The sequence below is a fragment of the Eutrigla gurnardus genome (genome assembly GCF_963514095.1).
Source record: "Eutrigla gurnardus genome assembly, chromosome: 15".
NCBI classification, from domain to species: Eukaryota; Metazoa; Chordata; class Actinopteri; order Perciformes; family Triglidae; genus Eutrigla; species Eutrigla gurnardus.
The window spans coordinates 6,680,489-6,699,627 of record NC_139938.1 but is presented as its reverse complement, the minus strand read 5'-3'; the positions used below and the strand labels follow the sequence as shown (position 1 = coordinate 6,699,627).

At 41.4% G+C, this 19,139-nt stretch overlaps 1 protein-coding gene across 10 annotated transcripts in view; it reads left to right on the top strand.

The window, feature by feature from the left end:
* Window positions 1-19,139, top strand: part of ncor1 (nuclear receptor corepressor 1) — a 55,967-nt gene that overhangs the window by 12,543 nt on the left and 24,285 nt on the right. For 5 of the 10 annotated variants that reach the window (XM_084029774.1, XM_084029769.1, XM_084029777.1 and 2 more), the window contains exons 7-16: window positions 98-154; window positions 309-361; window positions 1,046-1,112; window positions 3,400-3,572; window positions 4,853-4,943; window positions 5,201-5,379; window positions 5,543-5,597; window positions 6,492-6,593; window positions 16,344-16,474; window positions 16,894-17,189. In XM_084029774.1, the coding sequence (XP_083885900.1) occupies window positions 98-154; window positions 309-361; window positions 1,046-1,112; window positions 3,400-3,572; window positions 4,853-4,943; window positions 5,201-5,379; window positions 5,543-5,597; window positions 6,492-6,593; window positions 16,344-16,474; window positions 16,894-17,189 (1,204 nt within the window). Of the gene's footprint in view, window positions 1-97; window positions 155-308; window positions 362-1,045; window positions 1,113-3,399; window positions 3,573-4,852; window positions 4,944-5,200; window positions 5,380-5,542; window positions 5,598-6,491; window positions 6,600-16,343; window positions 16,475-16,893; window positions 17,190-19,139 lie in introns of all 10 variants that reach the window. The other 5 variants (XM_084029773.1, XM_084029776.1, XM_084029775.1 and 2 more) reach the window with 1 other exon arrangement.

Sequence of the window (19,139 nt, the reverse complement as noted above, 5' to 3'; positions counted from 1 at the left end):
TTGATCATCAGATGGGAAGTCAAATGTTTTGTTTGTGAACACGCTCAGGTTGCAGTTTCTCTTTACTTCTGTTGACACATGATTTCTTTTTTTCTAGAAAAAAGCTGAAGAGGCTCATAAAGTTCTGGAAGGACTTGGTCCTAAGGTTGAGCTGGTATGTGATTTATTGGTTAATAATATTTTTTGTCCTTGCATGCGCTTTGAAGAACGGGTCGTGATTTGCTCAGTAGCAAGTTAGATATTACTTCTTGCCTAATAGCTAATGATTAATCCTGTCCCTTTCCCATGTCTGCCTTTTCTCTTCTTAGCCTCTCTACAATCAGCCATCAGACACAAAGGTGTACCATGACAACATCAAGACGTGAGTAGCTACGTTTCTTTTCCATAGATTAATTTTCCTGAACATCTGTCGGCCTTGAAAAGTGCAAGAACATCAGACATGACGCTTCACAAGCTAACAGGACAGGGACCATCTCGACTGAGGAAAGTGTTGGATGTAATGCTGACCTCAACAAGATAAACCCCGCTGATAAGTCTTTCTAATCTGACACCCGCTAGAGTCGTCATGATAACAGCAAGGAGGGGGGATTGAGAAAGGAAGTGAAAGAACATGCGTGTCTGCATTAGGTGTGTTTAACATTTGGGTTTTGGGGGTTGAAGGCCAGGCTGTCTAGGATAAAACCCTTATCAGCATGTACCAGGAGAGCGGCCCAGCTGGCGCACTCTTTTATCAGGACAGAGACCACGTCTGTGTGAATCTACTCTCCAGGCCAAACTCAGGGTCACAGGGGTCAGCTCTCACTAGTCTCTCCCAAAAGCCACCATCATGTTTCAACAGAACAGTTCCCAGTATTTTGGAGTTGCAATGATCTTCTAATTTACAAATGTACACATGAACTAACTTTCTGAACGGTCATTTCTGCTGAAATAAGGTTTCTCGTAGGGCATTTCTTTGTGTTACACAATTTTGCAGCTTTCTGGTAAATGTTGCTATAATGCACATAGTAGTATGGCCATTTTATTGATTCAGTTTTGTTTCTTTTAGCAACCAAGTCATGCGGAAGAAGCTGATCTTGTTTTTTAAGAGGAGGAACCACGCTCGTAAACAAAGGGTAAGTGTTCCTGCTGCTAGGAAAGTACCGTGGAAGTCAGAACTCTGGACACAACTTTAGAGTCGCCGCCCATTTCCATGGTCAGTGTGACTGTTTGCATTCAGCTGACCAGGGGAAATATTATTGGCATTGTTGAAGCTTTTGATATGTGGTCTCTCTTGCCTGTTTACTTAAGGCTACGTAATATTGACACACTCTGCACTTTGCAGAGATTCAACAAACTGCAGGTTATCTGATCTCAACATTTGCATTTTTGTCAGAGTCCACAGCCAGGCCAGCAGCTCTGTTGAGCTGCACTTGAGCTAAATGCTCAAACATACTCATAGTGCCAATACTCCATCCATCCATCGTCTACCGCTTATCCTGTATTCAGGGTCGCGGGGGGGCTGGAGCCGATCCCAGCTGTCATTGGGTGAAGGCGGGGTACACCCTGGACAGGACGCCAGTCTATCACAGGGCCGACATGTAGAGACAAACAACCATTCACACTCACATTCACACCTACGGGCAATTTAGAATCATCAATGAACCTATCCCCATCCTGCATGTCTTTGGACTGTGGGAGGAAGCCGGAGAACCTGGAGAGAACCCACGCTTACACGGGGAGAACATGCAAACTCCACACAAAAGGAACCAGAACCCGACCCGGGAATTGAACCCGGGACCCTCTCGCTGTGAGGCGACACTAGACCACCGTGCAGACTCAGTGCCAAAACTAATGTTTATAAAGTATAAGTTTAATGATTGCCACCATCTTAGTTTAGTGTGTGCTTTAGCATGCGAACATTTGCTAATTAGCCCTAAAAACAATGTGCAGCTCAGGATGATATTATTGCAGGTGTTTGGTACTAAATCAAAGTTTTATACAAATTAAAATGTTGACCTGGCCAGTTATGGGATTACCAAAATGATTGTAGTTCATTCAGACATGAAAGTCTGAACCAACTTTCACGATAATCCCTCTATTTCTTTTATAAATGTTAACACTCAGGACAGTAAGCTATCCTCTGGGGACCATGAATGTCTATTAAATTTCATAGCAATGAAGTTGTTGAGATATTTCAGTCTCAAACAAATTGGTGGACCGACATTACTGTCCTCTGAGCCACGCTGTTAGCATGGCTAATAGAAATAATGCATGAATTAATGTATCGTACAGGTAACACCTCGGATTCCCTTTGTTTTGAAGTAGTGTCTGGGCCAGGAAGTGCTTCTGTATGTAGCAGTATAATCATAAATGTTGTTACATCAAAGAACACATCTGCAAAATATGACTGTCTCTGCCTTTCTTATCAGTAGGGAGTGATGGAAATATTTCTGAATCACCCTATGTTAAGACACTTGGCTCTTTTTGTATTTCACTGGGCCAGTGAGTCCCAACTTTCTCTGCCTGTTCCCTGTCAGGGTCAGACAGACCTTTTAGACTGAACAATGGCAGAGTGCACATGGCCTCACGCCAAGAGGAAGGTGAATTGTTTGTCCCTCACAGAGGGGGGCAGAGAGTGGAAACGAGGCTGTATTGTCCTCCCAATACAGGAATCTCTCCAGATCTTTACTAACCAGTTTAACTCTCCTTTGATTTTAGGTTATGACACAGTAAAAGTGTTAATTTTAGCAATAAAAACCAGAATAGGGTTTTCCCTAAGTCCTGTAGAATTATAAGCGACCAAATGCAGTACATGAAATGAAAAGTAATCTTCTGTAACAACATTGCAATGAGCAGAAATTCCCAAACAACCGGAAGTTGAGCAATTACAACTCCCACTTCATGTTTCTGCAGCTTGTCTGTGTTTATTTTTGATTTCATTCACTTTAAAAAGGTCAACTGCAACAGTGATTCTTTGACTCAGAGGTAGAGACGCCACAGTCATTGTCGTCAGGTAGCCCAATGGTTAGATTTTAATAAGTACATAATTTGTGTCTTTTTTTGCCTCTCCTGCTCAGTGACCTAGCAGTGTATCAGATCTTCTGTACTTCCAACAAAATAAGTGCTATTCACACCTATTCATTACTTCACCAGAAACCTGAGAAATACTGATCAGGTGTAGTTTTCCTCAAAATAACCTTAATTTTCAAGAAACTTATTTAAAGGTAACATTATAGGAAAGTTTCAATACCCTTTTTAAATCATATTGCAGTCATTGGTTTAAGAATACAGTGTAGATACAGGTACCATATCTTACTTGTGGATCTTCTGACTCGCTGTATTGGCAAGAAATAATTCTAGCTACTAGTGCAATGATGGATGCCCACTCCTGATATAGCATTTCCCATGCTGCATACACAGGAACAGAAGATCTGCCAGCGCTACGACCAGCTGATGGAAGCCTGGGAGAAGAAGGTGGAGCGAATGGAGAACAACCCCAGGCGCAAAGCCAAGGACAGCAGAACACGGGAGTACTATGAACGGCAATTCCCTGAAATCCGCAAGCAGAGAGAGCAGCAGGAGCGCTTCCAGAGGTACCTTTACCTGGGACTGGTCAACATCGTGACATTATACCAGTGTTATACCAGTGTTGTAGTACATGTGTTTTGCTATGTTTGGTTCTTGGTTTAGAAGCACAACAATACACTTTTGCATTGCAGTCTTCCTCCTGTATTCCATAGTGTATATTGGTTTAAATTTGCATGGGTGGACTTAGTTTCCGTACGGGCTGAGGCTGCAACTAACGATTATCTTTATCTGACGATTAGGAATTTGGGAAAAATGCACATCACGATAACAACGAGCCCAAGTTTAAACTGCCCACTTTGATTGACTCATTTTGTTGATGTTACTTGAAAAATGAAACGTCAAAATTCTTTCAGATTAACTTTCTGCCTGTCGTTAATAGAGTAACTGTTGCAGCTCTAATACAGCCACATCGTTGGCTGGTAGAAAGAGAATAAGTGTATTTGTCCTATCTACTTTTACAGTTGATTGCCCAGCACTGTGTCTGCTTAATATTGGTAGCAGAGTGTACTTAGATTGGACAAAATGGCAGCCTAAGCTGGAATATGAGGTTTTGCTTGTATTTTATCCTGCTGTGGCCCTTTTCGATTGTTCACATTACCTCAATTTGCAGCACAGGACTGAAGTAAATGCATTTGGTTTAAAACAGTGAAGGATCTACTGAATGTAAGGATGTAGTCAAAGATGGAGGGACTAGAGGGAAATCATATTCAACTAACCATTCTTTATTGATAATGTTAACAAGACCTGTAACCAGTCATTAAAATAGTCTCCTCTGTTTAAAACTTTTCAGTCCAGCGATTACCTTAATAGAGGGCACTAGGCAGTCTATGGTGGCTTTCTTTGGCCAGAGACACTGGATGTCTGGGTGCCTCTGGGAAGGGTGGGAGAGATGGCCGGAGACGGGGTCAGGGTCCAGCGTGGTTGTTCCTGGCGCCGACGCTTTGTGCTTTCACGGAAATCTCTTGAAAGTAAAGTGTTGGCATGTCGGTAGTGTTGAAGGCCGCTAGACCGTGAAGGAGGAAGCAAGTAATAACTGGTTAGAGAGACTCTTTTATTCACTAATAATGGATACAGTGATTCTGTTCATTAATAGAGGTTTGAAAGTTCCAAAAACTTTCTCTGTACGTTGTATCAATTTGACTCTGGTTTTGGTTGGAAAAGAAACATCTGTGATAAAGTCATGGATGCTTGGAAATCGTATTTCCTCTGCGAAGAATAGAAGTGCATCACAACTGATATCATCTTCATACAGCAAACAATCGTGACATATTGTGATTTTTCACAGGGTTGGACAAAGAGGAACAGGCCTTTCTGCAACAATTGCAAGGAGCGAGCACGAGATTTCTGAAATCATCGATGGCCTTTCTGAGCAGGAGGTGGGTATTATCTGGAGTGCCTTTTAGATATTACTGTCTCGATGTGAAACCACACACCTAGATGACAACAGCCTGAATAGAAGTGTCCAAATTTTGTTTTTTCAAGAGAAGAAATCTCTGTAGCCTTTCACTTACATTATCATCTTGAATACATTTAATCTGCATCTACATCTGCAGCAGAAAGATGGTTTATTGAACAAGGGAGACTGTTCTCTGTTGGAGTAACTGTGGTCACTTCCCCTGTCCATGTCCCACAGAACAACGAGAAACAGATGAGACAACTGTCAGTTATTCCTCCCATGATGTATGACTCTGAGCAGAGACGAGTGAAGTTTATCAACATGAACGGTCTGATGGATGACCCAATGAAAGTTTACAAAGCCCGGCAGTTCATGAATGTTTGGACTGAACACGAAAAGGAGATCTTTAAGGAGAAGTGAGTTGTTTTTTGTTTTGCTGGCGGCACAAGATGTCTGTGCCAAATGTTGTCCCTGTAAGTCTGAAGTGCAGCTGGTTTATATACCTGAGTGCCACCTTGGACTTAAAGTGATATATTTTTTGGCATCAACACATGAGTAACAACTGGCATCTCTTTCCAGGTTTGTCCAACACCCCAAGAACTTTGGCCTGATTGCCTCATATCTGGAGAGAAAGGTAAGCTGCTGCCCATTTTTGGATTATAAAGCAGGATAAAATGTATATATTTTGTGCGGTCCATTAAAGACAAACTCTCCTCAGAAACACAAAAGTATAAATAATGGGGATTTATGACCTTAAAGCTCGATAGACCCTTTAATAGCAGGTGCCATAAACAATCTTTATATAGTGTTAAATATAGTGTTTTTGTCTTTAAACACTGAATTAAAACTGTTAACGGCATTAAAATGTCTGGTGTTGCATGTGTGGTTTTCAGAATATTGAATATTATCCGATATTGAAACGGCGAACTTCAGACATGATAACGACCATTTCAGAGTGACAGGTGTGTCAGTTTAACAACTGACCGGGTTAATTGGTGACTTTCTGACAAATGCATCAATGGTTGCTCGTAGTAACTTATGGTTGGTGACGTAGATAAGAAACACAGATGATTGAAGGCTTTTATGAGAACACCTAAGTGCTCTGTTCGTGTTTTCAACAGCTGCCGTCGCTACGAGCAACGATGGACGCATTAGACCGAGAATTAAACCGAAACACCAGCGGCATCTATGACTGCAAGCTTTTAAATATGTTGACTACCACTGGACTCATCAAAAGTACTCCTACTTGTAGCACCCATTTTTAAACTAAATAAACTCAAACTCTGAGTCTGTGTCATGGTATATGATGTTCTATATGACCATAGATAACGTAGTGGTAATCATCTGACTTGTATGCTGGCGCTGTACATCTGGTTACCAAACTGGCTGGAGCCGATCCCTCCCTGGTCACACATATCAACTCCAGATTTAACATCTTGATGCTGACAAACTTTACCAACAAAAATGCTTGAATGTTGCCTCCAGTTTCAGTGTTTTATGTTCAAAAACATGTCATTTCTTGTTTTAGTGTGTTGCTGACTGTGTCCTTTACTACTACTTGACCAAGAAGAACCACAACTACAAGACGCTGGTGAGGCGAAACTATGGCAGACGAAGAGGAAGGAACCAGGTAAACGTGAGACAAACTTTAATATCTTTCCAGTTTGTTCCTTCTGTGGTTTTTGTAGTCTTTTCTCTTTGTCTTCAGAGCGTTAAAGGAATACTTCACCGAAACATGAATCTGTATTCAAAGTGGGTCATATATGTAGTTGAAATGTAAAATACATTTTCAATTTTGGTGCCTTCTTGACCAAAAAACGCGGACAGTGACTTTTTGGCGCATGTGGATGGAGGACAACAACTCCCACAATGCACAGCTCCGCAGCCGCAAGCTTCCAAGCAAGATGGCGGATATTGCTTTTAGTTTCTGCAAGTGAGGTCCCACCACTGGTCTGTAATAGGTCTGTGGTCTCAGTGGGTCCCACCACTGGTCTGTAATAGGTCTGTGGTCTCAGTGGGTCCCACCACTGGTCTGTAATAGGTCTGTAGTCTCAGTGGGTCCCACCACTGGTCTGTAATAGGTCTGTAGTCTCAGTGGGTCCCACCACTGGTCTGTAATAGGTCTGTGGTCTCAATGGGTCCCACCACTGGTCTGTAATAGGTCTGTGGTCTCAGTGGGTCCCACCACTGGTCTGTAATAGGTCTGTGGTCTCAGTGGGTCCCACCACTGGTCTGTAATAGGTCTGTGGTCTCAGTGGGTCCCACCACTGGTCTGTAATAGGTCTGTGGTCTCAGTGGGTCCCACCACTGGTCTGTAATAGGTCTGTGGTCTCAGTGGGCCCCACCCCCTAAAGGCGGGTGGAAAACATGAGGAACTAGTGTTGTAGTGTTTTCCAGAATAGAAATCCAGAGATCTTCTGTCTCTGGGGAAAATGAGGAAATGATGCATGACCATTCAACTACTACTACATACTACTGGTTTCTAACTACCGTAGCTTAATGCAAATGGGTGAAGTATTCCTTTAACGATGAAGACATTTAAGTTCAATAATACTGATAAATAAAACTGTGTGTAACGTCTTAGATCTGACCAAACTTTATAGAGAAACAGATGTATTTACAGGAAATATGCAGTCGGGTCAGGTGACTTTGGGTGTGATGGTTTCACATGCTGAACTGGAGCGTTGGGTTTGTCTGATTTTTTTGTATGTCTTCCACATATATCACACATGCGCCAACCCTCTTGCTCCTTACATTGCTGGCACTATTCATGGGGCAGAGTTATTGTTCTTGTGATATGGCTACAGTTTGACATAATTGTTTGTCCGTTCTCTAAGCGATACATCAGCATTATGAATAAGAATATGTGATCTTTACCACATTAATTGGAGTATTTAATTATATAAATGGTAGTTTGCACATTCTGGAAAATGTGTTCTGGAAACTGTTGCTGTTGCTGAAATTGTCGTTTGGAAAATTTGGTTCAACTTTCATTGGACTAAAAACGTTGCCAATGTACAGTTTGAGTTCGACATATCTGAAACACACTGTATAGAGGATTAACGAGCAGCAAAGCTGAAAGAGAAAATAATTGCACACTGAGGCTGTAAAGCAAGACGCTCCAGTTTGTCACAGTTTGATACTGTGACACATAAATCCTAATGGAGCCACATGCAGCAGATCTACTGTAGGATCAAGCAGGTCATGTCTCTAATTTTGCCATAGAGACAATAATCAGCTGATTGATTGTGAATGAATATAATCATTAGTCCCAGCTTGTTTCAAATCCATTATAAAGGCACACAAGCTATGATGATAGACTGCTTTTATCACACAGATTCAGCTACTATTAAGCACACAGTGGAGAAACATTCACATACTTGGGACAAATTTGTTCTGTGCATGTAATATAAAATATACTGAATGTCGAGATAAGCAGGGGTACACAGATTGTTTCTGAGGGCTTTATATAATTGTTGCACCAAAATCCAGTAGAAACAGATGCGACATCTCACAACCCTGTACTGGCTGACATTAAAAATTGATTTCACTCATTCAGTTGGATGTTTTCGTCCTTGCTGGGGTTTTCTCTATGAAGCTGTAGTCCTTGTACAGGACATTCTGTCTCTGTGTTGAGTTCATGTGCAATGACATTTGGTTGTAGACTGTCCTGTGTATTTGAAGTAAGGATCTGACTCTTTCAGGCCCAATATTGATACTTGGTCTTATACTTCATACCAATCTGATACCAGTGTTTAATTAATGAGATGTGTGCCTCAGTGTTAAAATGACTGGGGCTATTCTTTTATGTCTAAGGCAACATCAGGCTAGACTTAATTTTATATGGTGGATCATTGCTTGTTTTTTTGTGCTTACAGTCTTCCAACAGTAACACACAGCCAGGATAACATTAAACAAATTGTCCTTGTGGGTTCATGTGGAGTTTGAAAAGTGGTGTGTCCTTTTGTTGTTCGTGGCAGTTATACCATCATCTGTTACATGATCTCAGTGACATAATCACAAAAGGGATTGTTGGTCCAACACTTGTTTGACAAGTCACATCAGAATATGAGGTTGTCGATCCAGTTCGTAATCTGTAATGTGCTGCTTAACATTGATGTTATGTCATAGCCATTAAATGCGGGTTACTTCAATATTGTTTTTACACATATTGTTGGATTGGAACACATAAACGCCATTTTCATGGGTTGTCACTTGAGTATGAAAGCTGGTGTATGATGGTCTCTATCATCGCCTTGAGATTCAGGTCAGATGTTGAATGGCTCCAGTGCTTTTTCCCAAGCCATCGTTAATACACATTGGGATGTAGTGGATTTCGAAAGCGGCTGGTGTGACTTAACAAATGCATTTTGGTTGAGTCATTAGAGAGGGGAGGAAGAGGACAGAGTGAGCAAAAGCAAGACCAGTGGAATGTAGGGCGACGAGAGAGTGAAACTGAGAGAAAAAACCCTGAGCGAGACCGAGTCAGCGCTGGCAGCTTATCCACTGAGTGTGTGCGCGCTATTGTTTTTTTTTTTTCTTTCATTTTCCAGTTCCTCTTTCTTCAGAGAGAGAGAGAGAGTTAGAGAGAGAGAGAGAGAGAGAGCGCGTGAGAGAGAGAGCGAGAGAGAATTAGAGAGAGAGAGAGAGAGAATTCACCCCTCTCTGAAATAGCTGAGTTGGTACAGCCCGACCATCTGACAGGCCCAAAAACTCACTGTGCTGCTGTGAGTGCCAATCAAAGAGGAGTGCTCGGTAGGGATTACCTTGAGTGACCCTGCATAGATTAGTGCGTGCATGTGAGATGGACAATTCTTTGGGCGGCTTAAGCGGCCTGATGACACGCTTTCCCGGAATATGTGCGACGGAGCCTCGGCCCGGCAGCCCTTCTAAGGAGCTCTGCTATGGTGCTGTCCTGCCCCTCTACTGCTACCGTTACAAGCGCTATGGAAGTACTGGAGGCTAAACTCACATTTACAACACCAGTAAGCTGTGGCTCACAGCACAGCAAAGGGGTTTTTATAACCAACAAATGAGCTTGCAGGTATGTCACGAGCTTTGAAAGCAGTGTTTGCTTTTTAGTTGATACGACACTGTTTTCCCTTGTTCTGTATCTTCTTGCTTCTTTTCTGTGTCGTATTTTCTGTTGCTCTGTTGCTTTGGCAGTTCCCTTCTTAGCCTACATATTTACTTTAGGCTCATACGCAGTCAAACTCAGCTATTTTAAGAGAGTTTTTCTAGGACACGTGCAGACATGGTTTAGCAGTCATGCCCAAACTATGTGGAATGCATGTGTACACGTGTAGGGACTTTAGAGAGAAGAAAGTTTAGTGATTTGTTTTTAATGTCATGTTTTGTAGTGTATTAGGCATTAGACATGCTGGCAGCTTCATATGGAAGTATATGTCCCCTATGTCAGATTCATTTTAATTACTGTCCATTTATTGATTGACAGAATTGATATACTGACTCGACTTATCTACACAGGCCCCCCCCCCCCCCCCCCCCCCCCCCCCCCCACTGCATCTGCCACCACTTCATGGGTTAGTAGAAGTAGCACATTGACTACCTGTTGGCATCTGAGCGTCTTCTTGCTCATATTGTTCTTGTCTGACAAAAACACAGCATCAGCATATCAGTCAGCTGAAAAAAAAAAAAAGTGTTCCACAGTAAAGGAACATTTCAAAAACATTTTTATTTGGGCAGCCTTAGTGTTAGTAGGCAGTTTATATGCACGCCCATTCAGGACAGGGTTGGCCGAACCTTTTTGATTGTAGGCTGTATCCAGAAAACCCCATATGCCATAGAAAATTAATTTCCTATTAAAATAATGCAACTCTACCCCAGGTTAATATTTGATGTTACAGTTTATGGGAGTGCCCACATATAACAAAAAGTATTTCTGTCTCTGCTGCTCTTAAATTTAAATTAATTCAATACTTGGTGTAAGCGCCCACTATATATATTATGATGTTATGTCTAAATCTGTAAATAAATAAAGTTAAAATGGGCAGCTATTGCTTAATACCGATATTGGTTTCTTTTCATGGCCTAAGCACACACAAAAGATGAGGATTTAAATGTAAATTTAAGATGTAAATCTAATGTTAGGATGTTATAAACAGCAGGTAGCAATAGTAAAATATTGGTTTCTGTGCTAAGAGGTTGAGACAACTTTTAGTCGACATCTAGTGTTTAAACTGGGATTTGCAATGAACATACAATGCAATTCAATAGAAATATGCTCAAGCCATGTTCAGATGTATTGACTATAATTTAACACGGGCCATGCAAACATGGGCAGCAGGACGCAGGCTGTACACAGGCCGTAGTTTGGCAACCCCAGATTTAGACCGAGCTGCAGTTCATTGTGACATTTTTTTATCTTCTGTAATTGATATTGAATGTATTATTGTGTAATATTCATCTGCTTTAGAAGAGTCGCAGTCACTCAGTGACTGTGTTATGTATAATTTGATGCTCTGACTTTCACACGTTTATTTCAGTGACCTTGCAAGACTTCACTATGAAAACAAACAGTATTTTCTTGTTCCAGTATGTTGGACTGTTCCCACAGTGTAACACTGCAGTTTTTGTGGTAGTTGTCTTCGAGCCCTGGTTCACCAATAAGCCCCTTTTAAATCAACCAGTCATATTAAGGAATATATGCAAAAACATTTACAAAAAGTCAATGTCCTTGTATTGTTATATCAAAATCCAGTCATCTGTTCTTCCTTAAAGCTAAATGATGGTGTGTGCTTACGTAAGCTAGTACCAACCGTTTTAAGTCAATAATATGTTGAAATCCATCCATCAATCAATCTGCAACTTTCAGCGATAAAGGACTGTGGACTCTCGTCCTCCATATTGTGCTACTATAAGCCTGCCCACTTTTTACTGGTCCAATCAAATGCAAAGAATTTTATTTAAATCCATCTTGTAACTGCACACCGTTCAACTATTCATTTTCACTGCGGAATATGTCACATTACAGAAGCTGAAGACGCTCTGACTTCCGTTTCACTGGGTCTTAGATCATATTTTAGAGAAGTGGCTATTATCGTTATCAGAACTGTGAATGTTTTTAAGACATTGCTACGACAGGAACTGCAGCTTCCTTTGCAGTTCTGCAAAAAACAGTTTTACTACGCAGATCCTTTGAATTTTGAAAAGTCCAGAGCAGATATTTGTGTAAAAATGCAAGATAAAAAGACATTTTGAAAGAAAATTGTGCATAATGTGCAGCAAGATTTTTAGTAGTTTTACTCAATTTAGCTGGTTGTGTTTTGAGAATCTAAAGAGGTAAAATGTTTAATCTATGAAGATTATTACTGATATAATAATTCTGTTGTGTTATGAAGTAAAGTAAAGTAAAGTAGATCGATATTCTCTTGAAAACACAATGTAGCCATCTCCTGGCTGTCGATAGTTTTTAAATATTATTTTTGTTGTTTTGTGGTCTGTATACTGTATATAACATGATATACTCTTTTGACATCTGTGTTCTTTTCGATGGGGATCCAAAAGGATTACCTGGCAGTGAAGTTTTTCGAGCAGTCGAGTAGATTTCTTTGGTGTAGCAACAATGATGAGCTCCCAGTAACCAGGGCAACTGTGGCTAATGCTTGATATTTTTTACCTTTTTTATTTTGAGTGAATTTCCCAGCTATTATGGTGGAACAATTTACAGTCTGCTGGATGGTGCATTTTTTCTAAAATGAATGCAAACGATCTACTATGGGGTAAAATGTTGTTGTTAAGTGTATTTCTTTACATTTAATTCTTGTTCTTTTCATTCAGTTACTACACTTTTAAAAATAGACATTATGTCTCGATAATTCTATCAGATGATGCTGATTTATCTGTATATATTGCAATGATGGAGGTGATGCATTCTGATCATTTAGTAGATGTTTCATTTATTCCTGCAGTGAAATGGCTCGGAGCAAGAGTGAGAGATTCCTCTGGTGGGCTAAATTCTGTGGTTGGAAAGGGAAGATTGACTTGTGGCTCTGTCATTTCCTAAATCAAACAGCACTTGTGAATCAGCAGAAGAGGGGAGAAATTAAAACTCTTAAAATATTCAAGCCAGGTCAGGAAAGAGCTTCATTTAAAAATACTGAAGAACCACAGAACCACAGGGCCTCATTGACTTTTGGAGAACATCTGTGTAGAGGCCTTTTTTACGCAGTGTGGGAGAAGGTGCAGGAATGCCACGGCCCTCTGACCACCTCCAAAGCAAACACAAGCGCTCCCTGACCCAACCAGAACAGCATTATAACTAAAGGACATGTATGGGGAGGATATACAATCTAAAACTGACTGGTCTGCTCTGCAAAAAAAAGTCCCTGAAATTGTCATGTGCCAAAAACATGCTTTGCAGACTGCTGCAGGCAGGAAATTGGTCAAATTTAAGTCCCTGTCCAAGTTTGACATGGTCCTCGCTGCATACATCAACCCACAATCTGAGCTCTGAATCTGCATGGCCTTTCCTTTTTAAAGAATTTAACAGTGCAGCTGCATCATCATACTGCACTGTAGAACCATCGTACCACAAATGACTATGAATACTCCAAATTCAAGCATTTGATATTTTAAATCTGATTTAACACACTTTTAAATTACTGTAGAAAGCAGTCCTATCTAGAAATTCTAACCCGCATCAAAAAGTAAAAGTAGCTTGTGAGAAACAGTCTCGACAGTTTAAGAGTGATGTCAACCATGAATTGAATTTTCCAGTTTTGTCTACATTTTGATTTAAAGGACATGAAGGGAAGGCTGTGAACTAAATAGTATATGTGGGAACCAGAAATGGCATCACATGCAGTTTTCTTTCCAATCCTGTGGATTTGATTTTTGCTAGTCATGGAGCTCCACTCCCTGAAGGCAAAAACCCTCTAATTATTTGCTGTCTTTGGTTAGAGCTGGCCAGAACTAGAACAGCCACTAAAAAAACAAAAAAGGAGAGCTAAATTTCAATCTTCCCATACACGGTGTGTGTGTGTGTGTGTGTGTGTGTGTGTGTGTGTGTGTGTGTGTGTGTGTGTGTGTGTGTGTGTGTGTGTGTGTGTGTGTGTGTGTGTGTGTGTGTGTGTGTGTGTGTGTGTGTGTGTGTGTGCATATATATATATATATATATATATATATATATATATATATATTTACTAAACTCTGATTAGTCCTAATTCAAGCTGCTGAATAGCATTTGCTCACTGTCTGTTTTTAATGAGTTGTCAAGCCCTTCTTTATTAGACTTTACGGTATGACGGACAGCCAGACTCCTCCTGCGGAGAACCGCGTTGTTGTTAAATAGACAGGCGTTTTAGTAGTACCCCTGTCCTCCTTCTCTGTGCCTTAATCCATATATTTTGCCTTTACCAGTGAGTGGAGCACATTCCTTGGCCCCATCTGGTACCAGCATGGGATGTTTGGCTTGGCATAACCAGACTTGTTCCAACACAGCGCTTTCATGGAACAGGCAGGAGGAAGCATTCTGTGGTTACCGCGCCAGCACTGATGATAAAGAATGTTGCTCTGTCCTCAATCACTCTGTCGAACTTGTTTTTAAAACTCACTTTTGAATGATGTTTCACTCGACTCTTGTAGACAGTACTTTGCGTAACTCAACCTCTCCCTCTTTTCATTGGAAACGAGATGATCCTCTTTTCTACGTGAGACATTTTTATCATTTTTTAGACATTTTTTTATCTGCTGCAGTCTGGTATAAGATTCATTATACGTGTCATGCTTTTCTGTCTTTGAGGGATTTATGAGACTGAGGCCCTGTTCAGCCCCAGCATTCACGTGTCTTAGGTCACAAGTGGGCAACTCTAACTTACAGGTGTCAATGCACCCACAATGCATTGAGGACTCATTGAGGGCTGACCACTCAGGGGTGGTCTGGGCCACATATGTCCACATTCTTTTGGCAGTGTGTACGAGAATGTGTCCTGGGAAATAATGGAGGACCGCCTACTGAACTGTGTGTGTGTGTGTGTGTGTGTGTGTGTGTGTGTGTGTGTGTGTGTGTGTGTGTGTGTGTGTGTGTGTGTGTGTGTGTGTGTGTGTGTGTGTGTGTGTGTGTGTGTGTGTGTGTGTGTGTGTGTGTTTTCATTTTGAAGCAAAAACAAACGTTGAATTATACTCTTTAAGAGACAATATATCATGATTCACATTTCCAAAAAGAATGAACATCTAATGATAGTTGGTCTTACATTTATTTCAGCTGCATCGAAAAGTGGTATTAATTATTTTTAAGTAAACTCCATTTTGCGTCCCATCCATGGTCTGTTGGCCTGCTGCTGTCGGCCGTTTGGCTTGCTCTGATGTTATCTCCGGTTGGTGACGGGCAAGATGAGCGTTCATGTTTGTCGTGTTACCACAATATGATACCTGTCCATGACAGTTGGTGTACAGCTTTGGTTATATCTGGCTCTGCTTTGCCGGGAAGCGTGTAAAACCCAAAGTGTGCCCATACTTTATTTATCTCCGGTGGTGTGGGATTGTCCAAATTTTTCGGCGGTTCTCACTGCCCCTTTGCTTTTTTCCCCAGAAATGTCATCGCCACCTGCACTACTCCACTTTAAAAATCGTAGAAATATCGATTTTTATGATAGTGGTAACATGATTGACCGTTGTTGCAGCATTTTGTTTCTCAACAAATTATACCATGTACATCAGTAAATATTTTCAATTCATTCATCAAGATCTGATGTGTGTATTGACGATGCATATATTACTACTTCAAATGGAAATAATGTGTTTATTGTGTGTTTATTTGCATAAAGAGCTTGAAGTGAGATCCAATCACGACTGGTCACTTGAGACACATGAAGAGATGCATTCTTAAACTGTGTGAAGTTCACACTGTGAACTGACGGGCATGTGGTGATTGGATCGCCTATCAATGCAAAGTCTGAACTGGAGGAAGGCATGAGAACTGCCCTCACTACAGATGTCTTAGTGGCGATAGAGAAACCTTTGCCACTGTCGATAAAATAACTGGAACACTTTCGGCCTTCCTCACAGCATAACACATGCAGAAAAACTGGATTAGGAGGAGGGGTGTAGTGAAGGATGAGGCAGATATAAAGCTTAGACATACGTATGTGGTATATTATGTATAATGGTAGAAGAAAATACAAGGGATATGGCACTTTAACGAAGGAAAGGTTTTTTGAATGACACACTAAATGTATTAGATGTAGGATTTCACCTCTGCATTAAGGCATTGATGTCACCGATAAAGACTGAAAAGTATTCTCTGCTTTGTACGTACTTCTCCTTCTGGCAAACGAAATCACTATTACTAATCTACATGTTGACATTCTTCTTGTCAAAGGAGAAACTGCTAAATATTTTCCCTTTGTTTTGTCTCCAGCAAATAACACGTCCCTCACAAGAAGATAAGTCGGAGGAGAAAAACGAAGAGGAAAAATCTGAGAAAGCTGAGAAAAAAGAGGACGAGGAAAAGAAGGACGAGGAAGAGAAAGATGAAAAGGAGGATTCTAGGTAAGTTGTGAATTGTAGTTTGTCCTGGTGTCACTCTTGCCCATGAGGCCCTGCAGGTACCTGGTATCAGCCTTGGGTCCATACACAGTGATCATTATAAAATAAATAATGAATTATAGAATATTTTATGGGAAGTGATGGGAAGTTTTCGGGCTCTTGGTGGAGTGATGTGTGTTCATGACTTGGGAGGGGATAGCAGTATCAGTTTTGGCATGTGTCTAACAGGAAAGACAACTTGCTAACTTAATAAGTCTGTCTGGCTTGAATATACACAAATTCTAATATGCTTTTCTTGTGTTTTTGGTCATGAAGGAAAAGAACAGATTACCAAAAGGGCCCATTATTGCTGAGTCAAAAGGGAATAGATATTTGCTGTACCAACAGTCTTTTAAGCTGTGTTTTCCCCCTCCAAACCACAGGGACATTGGCAAGGACAAAGACAAGTGTGACGGTGGGGAGGACGAGGACGGAAAGGAGCAAAACACGCCGCGTGGCAGGAAGACTGCCAACAGCCAGGGCCGCCGTAAGGGAAGGATCACCACACGCTCCATGGCCAATGAGGCTGCATCTGTGGCGGCCGAGGAGGCACCTCCCACTGCCCCTGAGCCTGCCTTGCCAGATCCTCCACAGCTCCCTAAGTCTGATCCAATGCAGAAGTCCATGAAGGAGCCTGCAAAACCCCAGACTCCAGTAGCTTCTATGGATGCTAATAAAGGTGAATCCTTTGGGGACGCTCGCATGAGGTTGTTGAAAATGTTTTTTACAGCAGAGCTTCACACATACTGACACAGAATCAAGGGTAAGGGAGTTCAGGAGAAAATTATTTTATCCATCATCTACCACTTATCCTGTATTCAGGGTGGCGGGGGGGCTGGAGCCTATCCCAGCTGACACTGGGCGAAGGCAGGGTACACCCTGGACAGGTCGCCAGTCTATCACAGGGAGACATGTAGAGGCAAACAACCATTCACACTCACATTCACACCTACAGGACATTTAGAGTCATCAATGAACCTATCCCCATCCTGCATGTCTTTGGACTGTGGGAGGAAGCCGGAGAACCCGGAGAGAACCCACGCTTACACGGGGAGAACATGCAAACTCCTCACAGAAGGAACCAGAACCCCGACCCGGGAATTGAACCCGGGACCCTCTCGCTGTAAGGCGACAGTGCTACCCACTACACCACCATACAGCCAAAATTAATTTATGATTAATTAAAAAAAATGTGTTGTTATTTTTGCCACTGAACATTACACATTTTTATATGACTGTGTAAGTCACACACACTGGTGGAGTAGACAGGCGAACAAGCCATTCTCAAAGTAACCACAAAGTGTGAAATGCACCCTTAACTGCACCATCAAGCAAATAGTGTCTTGGTGCTCCTGTGCTATTTGCACATATTTAAATTTGGGAATATGCATACATACGGCACAAAGTTCACAAAAACAAACTTACAGAAATGATTAGCGTCTTCAGAGAGTTAGTGGTAACCGAAGCGCATCTGGTCAAGACCTATAGTTTGGGTTTTGAAAATTAATTTCCCCCTACTTTTTGCCATTGTCTTGTCTACTGTGTTCTTGGCGCAAAGGCAACATTTATACTTTTGATGCAAAAAAAGAGGAAGTTGCCCTCTGCAAAAGTTTATGGCCCTGTTTGCACATATCATTAGCGCAGTATCTATTATGAATCGGACCTTTAGATGAGGCACATAGCAAAGTAATCTGCAATTCACGGTACTGTCATTCTTTGTGAATTGCCTGTTTTAGTTAATATACCTTTTATAATTCCAAATATTCCAAATAGGAAACATCGTTGTTTCCTACATCTTGTTTAGTGTTGGTGGACTTAATGATTTAAATAATGGACTTTTATTGCATCTCGCTTCTTAAATGTCACAGTGGGATAAAAGATCATTTGATTTTTTTCTCGAGAATAATCAGGTGCTGCCAACATGGCCTGGTGTTAGGGACAGTGTTCTTCATACTGTTAGCTTTTTGAGTCACGAGTTTGGAGAGTTTAAGTCCTTGTTTGAGAGATCATCAACAACGTTAAGAGACGTGTCAGAATAAAGCTCTGCTCGCTTCCTAAAATGTGTCGATTCAAAGGCTTTTTGAACAGTTGGTTTCAGGCGCTCACTGACAAGTGTCAGACAGACACTGTCCTGCACGGCACTCGACTCAGGAAGCAGTGTGCCGTCTGGCTGTCACCATGGCAATGTGCTCCTCTGCTAGAGCTGTTGTCATGGTACTCTGTCATGCACTTGTACTCTTCCACCCTTTTGAAATCTGTCACTGAGAATGCTAGCTCAGGTTTTTAAGGTATCCAAGTCCGTTTTGTTAAGCTTGTTGTGGCGTTAATCTGCATCATTAATTCACTGTTTTGTAAGTGTGCTTTGGTTTGCCCCCACCCGCTCCCTCTGCTGTCTGTTGAGCTCTACCTCTCTCAACAAGAGTTATGCAAGGTCTGTCTTATAATATGATTAACTAGCCGTCTGTAGTGTGTCCTTCCATCCTCTTAACCCTCTGACCTCTCTGGTCCTGTTCCGGGCGTATCATGGTTTACATAGGACTGAGTCAACCGTAATCTCCCTTAGTGGCTACATTGTGGGTTTTGTGTGTCTGTTTGCTTGCTCTGTTGTAACCCCTGCAGCTATGGCGGT